Genomic DNA, 10,043 nt, shown 5'->3' with positions numbered 1-10,043 from the left:
AAGCTCTGAACCCATTGGCTGCAAAGCTTTATTGCTTCAAGAAGCTTCATTTGGCCATCACTGCTCCCTTGGGGGAGACAGTTAACCTCTGCTGCCACCTGCTGTCAACACTGTTGTTGTCCAACATGCCTTTTTGAATGCATTGCAGCACTACAGTAAATAACAATCAAAATTCATGTTCTGTAGTAATTATTTCTTCAGTTACTGTTCCAGTTGTTTCATTAATTGCTAGTTATGGTATCTGGAAACACTTATTTAACAGTAGCGTCATAAGACTGTCATTATACACTCATAATTATGACATGACACTGTCATGAGCATTAATGAATGCTTATAACAGATGTAATTTAGTGTTATCCGGCAAATTATCTCACTTTTGAATGGATGTCAAGGATCCAAGCAGGGCATAAATGGAGTTAGTGACATAATTTGCCACATTGACACATAATGACATCCGTCGTAAGCATTCAGTTATGCCCATGATAGTGTCATGTCATAATTATGACGGTTTTATGTTAGTCTTATGACACCACTGTCAAATAAAGAGTGACCTCTTGACCCAAATAAATCAACAAATAAACCACGCTGGACTATAAGCCGCAGGATTCAAAATGAATTAAAAAAGTATAGCGGCTCATAGTCCGAAAAGTAGCCTACGGTAATTTTTACTCTTTATTCTTGTTTTTTTTTTTTTTTTTTTTTTTTTTACACTTTGCACAACTAGGATTTTATGTTTATTGTGCAATAATCTAATTGTAACACGTATTTGTTTCATGTTTTGATGCATTTTTATGCATTTTAAAATATTTATGGCTGAATTTTGGGGGCCTTGAATTGGATTAGGGCATTTCCATGGAAAACATGTCTTTACTTACAGAATTTTTAAGTTACAAAACCTCTTCCAAAACCAATCAATTTCATAAGTAGAGGTACCACTGTATCGTAATACTTTGACATCCAGGAAAGGTCACTAATTTTTCCTTCCATTTTAAATATAATCTTCATTTTAAAGTGCAAAACAGTTATTTGGGTGAGATTACATTTGGGTGGAAATGTCTTCGTATACTCTATTTTCGTATTTCAGCGATTTTGTGTAATTAAAAAAAAAAGTTACCTATCTGGTGACGACATTGACGTTTATGAGTTTTTTAAAACACTTTAAGCTTGTTCAATTGTTCAAAATATTGAACATGTTGGATAAGTGGCTTGAAAGATTAATTGAATGAAATGAAATTAACATAATACATTTTGGGCAAACCATTACACATCTTGTGAGAAAGACGACATCACCCTCTGGTGGTGAAGCAGCACACGCACCAACCGGAAGCGGCCGTTTCCCTGGAAACCAGGTGGTCCAAACTTTCTCTTTACTGCTTATGGCGATTGAAAAATGACTAAAGATTATTGTAAATATGACGTGGCGCGCCTGCGAATTGAGCTGGGGCAAGAGCGAGAAATCAAGTGAGTTTCTCCACGTCTTAATTCGCTTGTTTTTGTAATTTTACTTTTTTTTTTTTTAAAGAGACATGCTGGAGGAATCCGTTCGGGACCTCCGGTGCACCATGAGGGAACTTCAGGACAGGCTGCACAGCGTTGACGCGGAAGGTGACTAAAGTAAAGTTTCAACATTTGGGACGCAATTTTGTGTGTTTTGCCTTTGTTCGGTCCAGACAACGAATGGAAGACCAGATATGAAACTCAGACCGAGCTCAACGTCCAGCTCCAAAGGCAGCTCTCACTTGTTCATGAGAGGCTGGAAGACCTGCGGGGGAATCCAGCGGGTGAGATGGTTCGGTGGTCATTGTGGACCTAATGAAGTGGACTTTTACATGATTGTTCAAATTTGTGTTGTGTTTTGCAGATCGACTGGCTTCTATTCGACCCTATGATGACATGTCGCCAGTGAGTCATGCAAAATAAATACAAAAAATTTAAAAAGGGATTTAAAAAAAATACAGTGATCCTTTGCGACTTCGTGCTTCAAACTTCGCGTCCTTAGTCCATCGCGGATTTTTTTCTATTAAAATAAATAAATACATACATACAGTATTTTATCTAAAAATGTAGGATCATGCATGTAAACATGTACAAATCACTATTTTCTTTTATATATGGCGGAAAACACAGACAAGACTGAAAAAGCAGTTTCTGCTCTTGCACTCTTCTTTAAAAGAAACTGCTGTATTTTAAGCCAAAACAACTGTTGTGTTTGAGAGAACAATATGTCTATATGCTGCCATAGCAGATTCATGCCACATTAAGCCCCCGAACTATTTTTAATGTGTCCATTTTACCCTGAAAACCCCAATTTACAGACCTCGCGCAACCTCTTTTGTTTCAACCCAGCCATAAAACGAAGGTAATTAAATATATTTATTATTCAAAATGTCTGTCGTTTTTAGCTTAGAATCATTAATTGATGTCACATATTTCGTTTAAAAAATTATTCACTCACATAATTTAAACTTTTAAACAAATTATGTCACAATGAAAAAAATGGCCTCTGTAAAAAAGTCACGGACATCTACCTCATAACTATCGCTTAGTTGTATTTTTTTTTTGTTACCGTTGCATTTTCTCTAATATGTTAGATAAAATATGCTCCGTCTCTATTGCGCGGCTTTTCTTTTATTATTTTTTTTCTTCTTTTTTTTTTAAACTATCTTGTTCTGATTGTCCGATTAGTCTGAACAGTTTTAATGTATCACATGGGAGTTTGACATACTCCCATTGTGATCATTCAACATGCCTTGTTTATTAGTAGAAAGCAGCGAACAGGAAGGAGTTATTGGGGGACAAAAGAAAATAAGAGAGACAGAAGAAGTACAAACAACAACAAGAAATACATTGAACGCCTACACTATAAATACGGTATGTTGGTGCTATCGTTAATCAGTTGTTTTTCCAGTTGACACCATGTGGGGGGCCTGATGACCAAGGGAAAAAAAGGAGGGGGAAGCATTCAGAAAGATAAGTGATTTGGAAGGGTGGAGTGTAACAAATCAGCCATGTATGATGTAGAACCCAAGTATTTGTGTGAATCCCTTGTGAGTGTAAGTATGCTGGCATCCTATTCTATGCTATATGGCATGGAAAATGAATGAATGAATGATCGCTAATTCTGACACCGAGTTGCGGATTTTCAATTTTCGCTGTGGGGGGCGCTCCCAATTAACTGCGAAAAACGAGGGATCACTGTATGTTTTTACTTTGGTTGCCATTGACGGCGCTATTTTGACTGGGAATGAACGAACGTTGATTCGGTCCTACCACTCTAAATGGATTGGACCTTTAGTGCCATCAATTGCTCTGAAAGATGATCATTAACAGACAGTGAGAGTTCATTCATTTACTGCCAGACCTATCTCTTTAAATGGATTGGATGTCTAATAGTGTTTAACTAATTTAAATTCACGGCAGAAATATGAAAAGAGCCACATTACTGGACATCTATCACTGTCAATGGCAGCCAATGAGTTAAAAATTAATCCTATAAAATCATGTGGACCCTAGCTCTCAATTATAATAGAATAGAATGGAATATAAATTATAGAATTGAATAGAAAAGCTTAAAAAAAATCATTTGCATATAGCGTAGTTATAAATAAATAAAATTATGAATTAATAACATGTTAATAAAAAATTTGAATTAAAATGGTTTAAAACAGAAATACCTGTACACACTTGTTATAGTTGTAGCTCTTAACAACACTCTTGCTGTCTTTTGTAAAAATTAATTCATTCATTTCATAGTATTTAATTAAGTCATTGTCTGCCACTGACTGTGACAGACGTCCAATTCAGAGAGCTGGCCGTGATTATTCACCATCAATGGCAATGAAACATGATCGTTCCAAGTTCAAATACATTGGACTCCATTTTGTATCCACAGGAGTTGCTGCGACATCACCTTAAACTGCTCACCGACTGTAAGTCTGACCTTCAGAGTCAACTGGCCGACTGTCAAGTAAACATCGAACACGAGGCCAAGGTCAGTTGGAACCGGCCTGACTGCATACAGTGCTGCTCGAAAGTTTGTGAACCCCACAGCGATGGTCAGATTTTTTGTAAAAAAACCTAAAATAACCTTATTAAATGTTAAGTTATACCCAAATCCACAATACTGACATTCCAAATAATGGACTGAAACAAAAGAAATAGTTATATTGTCATTCTTTATTTAACAAAAGTGGTTGATTTAAGAAAAACTCAGATATCATGTGTGCAAAAGTATGTGAACCCCTTCAGTTAATAGGATATTGCGCCTCCTTTTGCAGAGATTACCTCAACCAAACGGTTTCTGTAGTGACTAATCAGCCTCTCACATCTACTTTGGGGGATTTTTGCCCATTCTTCCTTGCAGAACGCAGTCAGTTGAGAGAGGTTTGATGGGCGTCTGGCATGAACTGCTCGCTTCAGGTCCCGCCACAGCATTTCAATGGGATTTAGGTCAGGACTTTGACTGGGCCAGTCCAGAACACGAATCTTCTTCTTTTTCAGCCATTCCTTGGTTGTATTGCTGGAATGCTTTGGATCATTATCATGTTGCATGATCCACCTTCTGCCAAGCTTTAACTTCAAAACAGATGGCGTCAGGTTATGTTCTAGGATTTGACAATATTCCTCAGAATTCATGATTCCCTGGACTATGTGGAGTTGTCCAGGTCCTGAGGATGAAAAGCAAGCCCAGATCTTGACATTCCCACCTCCATGCTTCACTGTTGGGAGAAGGTTCTTTTGGTGGTATGCAGTGTTGACTTTTCGCCAGACATGGCGGTTTTGGTTGTGACCAAAGAGTTCAATTTTGCACCTACATCAGTTGATGAAAACTCTTTTTAATTTAGTCTCGACAACACAACTGTTAAAAAAACAAAAAAAAAACTACTGAATTGATTGATTAGGAAATCAGGTTGAAATAATAGAAAATTCCAAAATGTTGAGGGGGTTCACAAACTTTTGAGCAGCACTGTACATTTACTCTAAATAAACTCTTTATTCCATTCAGGCGTTCCATAAAACCAACGACGAGAGGCGAGCTTACCTGTCGGAAATTGCCAAGGTAAGTATTGCCGTGATGACCGAGCGACAACACCGCAGTGTTCTGTTGTGAACCCACTGACTGTCATTGATGGCGATAGACGTCCATTTCCATGTGAACTGGATGGTGCTGTTAGCAAATGAACAAATTTTCATTCCGAAGTTTGAAAAGAGACACGACTGGACGTCTATTATTGTCAATGGCACTGTACGAGTTAATGGAGATGTTCCTCTACAGTTGTCCTCCACTGTAGAAGCTCAGAGGAAGCAGTACTCCGTGCAGCCACAGGGGGCATCAGAGAGCAAACTGAGGTACAACTACAGTAATTTTCGGAGTATAAACCGCTACTTTTTTCCCCCTCATTTTGAATCCTGCGGTTTATAGTCCAGTGCGGCTTTTTTGTTGATTTATTTGGGTTAATAGGTAATGCTTTATTTGACAGTGGCGTCATAAGACTGTCATAATTATGAAATGACACTGTCATGGGCATTACTGAATGCTTATGACAGATGTCATCAAGTATCATCCGGCAAATTATGGCACTTGGGCATTACTGAATGCTTATGACAGATGTCATCAAGTGTCATCCGGCAAATTATGGCACTAACTCCATTTATGTCCAGCTCGGATATTTTACATCCATTCAAAATTGAGAAAATTTGCTGGATGACATTAAATAACATCTGTTATAAGCATTCATTAATGCTCATGAAAGTGTCATGTCATAATTATGACTGTCCTACAACAGTCTCATAGCGCCACTGTCAAATAAAGTGTTACCAAATACCAGAAATAGCAATTAATGGAACAACTGGAACAGTAACTGAAGACATAATTAGCACAGAACATGAATTTTGGTTGTTATTTACATCTGTAGTGGTGCAATGCATGCTAGGAGGTAGGGGTGTGACAAAATATCCAAATGGTGATATATCGTGATACTTTCTATCCCAAAAGGTTATCGATATGCTCTTGCCAAGAATCGAGTTATCGTTTTAAAAAGGTGTCAACGTAAGAAAAAATAAAAATAAAAGAACCAACAAGTTGCTACCAAAATCTTCCACCATAATAGTGTCTCAGTTAATTCTAAGGCTGCCATTGATGGTTTTCAAAGCCCAATCCATTTAGACTGGGAACATTCGTTCATTCGAAACCAGAGCATTCACAGTCATTCTGTATGATTTTCAGGGCATTTACAGGTTACTTGATGATTCACTGCCTATTTATTTGGGTGATTCCCAGGTCACTTCATGTTCTGCAACTCAAAATAAACAGGAAGTGACTCATAAAATGCCCCAAAATCAACAGGAAGTAACTGAAAATCAACAGGTAAATGACTTTAAATGGCCCAAAATTACCTCATTGCCTGGCATTGGCTGCCACTGACGGCCAGTGGGAGGGATGGCAGCGAATGTTCATTCGCTGCCACCCTCCCAGTTCAAATGGATTGGACGTCTACTAGTGATAAACTCATTCCAATTCACAGCAGAAGCTTGTTTTTCTTGTTTATTAGTTTTTTGTAGAATATCCTAGAATGATTTCCTGACAAATGTATCGATAATCGTTGTATCGTCAGATCATCGTTATCGTGAGCTTTGTATCGCAAATCGTATCGAATCGTGAGGTAACAAGAGGTTCCCACTCCTACTAGGAGGCATGTTGGATGACAACACTGTTGACAGCAGGTATCGGCAGAGGTTGACTGTCTCCCCCATGGGAGCAGTGATGCCCAAATTAAGCTTCTTGAAGCAATGAAGCTTTGCAGCTAAGTGGTTCAAAGGTTCATGGTGGTTCATTTGATTTTCTGACAGTCTTATGATGCCGCTCTCAAATAAAGTGTTACCAATTATTATCTTTTGGTGTAAATATCTTATAATATGGTGAGGACAACTGTGGCTTATGTACCAGTGCGTCTTATCGATGAACAAATGTCATTTTCGTGTCATATTTGGTGGATAGAGGCTTTTAGTCAGGCGCGCCTTATAGTCCGAAAATTACGGTAGGGAAAAACCTTATTGTGAGAATGCATGTGCGCAATTCAACATCCTTCACAACCTTCCATTTCATTTTATATATGCAGTGGGGCAAATAAGTATTTAGTCAACCACTAATTGTGCAAGTTCTTCCACTTGAAAATATTAGAGAGGCCTGTAATTGTCCACATGGGTAAACCTCAACCATGAGAGACAGAATGTGGGAAAAAAAAAAACAGAAAATCACATTGTTTGATTTTTAAAGAATTTATTTGCAAATCATGGTGGAAAATAAGTATTTGGACAATACCAAAAGTTCATCTCAATACTTTGTTATGTACCCTTTGTTGGCAATAACGGATGCCAAACGTTTTCTGGAACTCTTCACAAGCTTTTCACTTTTCACACACTGTTGCTGGTATTTTGGCCCATTACTCCATGCAGATCTCTTCTAGAGCAGTGATGTTTTGGGGCTTTCGTTGGACAACACGGACTTTCAACTCCCTCCACAAATTTTCTATGGGGTTGAGATCTAGAGACTGGCTAGGCCACTCCAGGACCTTGAAATGCTTCTTACGAAGCCACTCCTTTGTTGCCCTGGCTGTATGTTTGGGATCATTGTCATGCTGAAAGATCCAGCCACGTCTCATCTTCAATGCCCTTGCTGATGGAAGGAGAGTTTCACTCAAAATCTCTCGATACATGGCCCCATTCATTCTTTCCTTTACACAGATCAGTCATCCTGGTCCCTTTGCAGAAAAAATCCCCAAAGCATGATGTTTCCACCTCCATGCTTCACAGTGGGTATAGTGTTCTTAGGATGCAATTCAGTATTCTTTCTCTTCCAAACACGAGAACCTGCGTTTCTACCAAAAATTTCTTTTTTGGTTTCATCTGACCATAACACATTCTCACAGTCCTCTTCTGGATCATCTCTCTCTCTAGCGAACCACAGACGGGCCTGGACGTGTACTTTCTTCAGCTGGGGGACACGTTGGGTAGTGCAGGATTTGAGTCCCTGGCGGCGCATTGTGTTACTGATAGTAGCCTTTGTTACTGTAGTCCCAGCTCTCTGTAGGTCATTCACTAGGTCCCCCCGTGTGGTTCTGGGATTTTTGCTCACCGTTCTTGTTATCATTTTGACGCCACGGGGTGAGATCTTGTATGGAGCCCCAGATCGAGGGAGATTATCAGTGGTGTTGTATGTCTTCCATTTTCTAATAATTGCTCCCACAGTTGATTTCTTTACACCAAGCGTTTTACCTATTCCAGATTCAGTCTTCCCAGCCTGGTGCAGGTCTACAATTTTGTCTCTGGTGTCCTTTGACAGCTCTTTGGTCTTGGCCATAGTGAAGTTTGGAGTGTGACTGAGAGTGTGTTGTGGACAAGTGTCTTTTATACTGATAATGAGTTAAAACAGGTGCCATTAATACAGGTAACGAGTGGAGCCTCGCTAGACCTTGTTCGACCTCTAATTTGGAAATAAATTCTTTAAAAATCAAACAATGTGATTTTCTGTTTTTTTCCCACATTCAGTTTCTCATGTTGTTACCCATGTTGACAATTACAGGCCTCTCTAATCTTTTCAAGTAGGAGACCTTGCACCATTGGTGGTTGACTAAATACTTATTTGCCCCACTGTATATACTGTATAAATTACATAATACCCACTGCAACAAATTTTCCTTCAAACTAAAAAGGAATTTGAAAAAATGTCATTTCTTGTTATTGCTATTTTATTATTTATCAATTTTGGACTGCTATTGGGGACATAACCAGAGTGTATTTCTCTTTTTTTTTTAATTAAATTTTTTATTAACTCATAAATAGATATATAAATAGATATGTGGATATCAAATTATGGGTAATGTAGACCACACTTGTACTATACCAAATGTCATTACTGTGGCCTACATGACCCAAAATGTGATGGCCATGAATGTGGATGCCAAGTCTTTATGAGGCAAAGAAAAACAGACACTTGCCCTATAAAAGATTAAAGTCCAGTGACATGAATTTTTGGCTCATAACACTACCTCATGACAAAAACAATCAACACCTAACATGGTAATGTTCACTTTTTTGACAAAAAACATCACTCTTTGTGACCACATGCATGATTGCAATTTGCACCCAATTTCTCGGGAATTGCACCATCCGATTTGCAATTATTGTGGTTTAATTTTAGCTAATGTTTCTTTTGTGATGTGCGCATGCAGAGTGAAACCGCCGAGCAGGAAGTCAGAGACTGACGGCAAGAAGGGAAAAGCCCGAGAGAGTGACGCCGTAGGAGATGGCAAAGGAGAGATGAAGAAATCTCAGCTTGGGAGCAGGTTGCCCACCCTCAAGCATCACGTCAAGCACTGACTGCTTTCTTCTTGTGGGCACGTTCGACTTCGACGTCAGACCTACTTGACTAAAATGTTGCCAAAAAAAAAAAAAAAAAAAAAAATGAAGCGATCGACAGCGATAAACGTCTAATCCATTTTGACGGGGATGAGCTGGCAGCAAGTTGGATCAATCGTATCTGAAGGCACCACTGTCATCCTTAATGAAAATTTGCAGTTCCATATTGCACCTTTTTATGTGTATTGTTGTAGTGTCGAACCATGTTTACAATGTGCAAAGGATGTGAAACGGGTGTTTACGTTTAATTTTTTTTGTACATGGTCTCTAAATACCAGGGGTGTCCAAACTTTTTTCTCCAGGGGCTGCTTACAGAAAAATTAAAGGATGCAGTCATGCAAGATTCAATCTTCTTCAATTTTCATTTGCTAAACACAGTGATATACAGTATATATTCATATTGTGCAACACTAATATTTGAGGATATATATATTCATTCATTTTCCATGCCGCTTATCCTCACGAAGGTCGCTGAGGCCTATCCCACCTATCTACAGAGAGTAAACTGGCTGAATTGGTTGCCTGCCAATCACATGGAACAATGAGACAATGACCATTCCTGCAAACACTCATACCTACGGACGATTTGGAGTGTTCAGTCAGCCTACCACGCATGTATTTTGTAA

General features: G+C 38.7%; 1 protein-coding gene across 2 annotated transcripts; it reads left to right on the top strand.

The window, feature by feature from the left end:
• Positions 1 to 1,327: 1,327 nt before the first annotated feature.
• On the top strand, positions 1,328 to 9,469 carry ccdc169 (coiled-coil domain containing 169). 2 transcript variants are annotated; one of them, XM_057821034.1, is made up of 8 exons: positions 1,328 to 1,461; positions 1,523 to 1,605; positions 1,671 to 1,781; positions 1,862 to 1,902; positions 3,893 to 3,991; positions 5,006 to 5,059; positions 5,276 to 5,349; positions 9,231 to 9,469. In XM_057821034.1, the coding sequence occupies exons 1-8, from the start codon at positions 1,391 to 1,393 to the stop codon at positions 9,376 to 9,378; spliced, it is 681 nt and encodes a 226-aa protein (XP_057677017.1). In that variant the 5' UTR covers positions 1,328 to 1,390; the 3' UTR covers positions 9,379 to 9,469. The 2 variants fall into 2 exon arrangements, with proteins under 2 accessions (XP_057677017.1, XP_057677018.1); XM_057821035.1 differs by having other exon boundaries at positions 1,360 to 1,465.
• Positions 9,470 to 10,043: the final 574 nt, after the last annotated feature.

The sequence above is a fragment of the Corythoichthys intestinalis genome, chromosome 18 (genome assembly GCF_030265065.1).
Source record: "Corythoichthys intestinalis isolate RoL2023-P3 chromosome 18, ASM3026506v1, whole genome shotgun sequence".
In the NCBI taxonomy this organism is placed as follows: domain Eukaryota; kingdom Metazoa; phylum Chordata; class Actinopteri; order Syngnathiformes; family Syngnathidae; genus Corythoichthys; species Corythoichthys intestinalis.
This window is presented reverse-complemented; position numbering and strand designations above follow the sequence as displayed.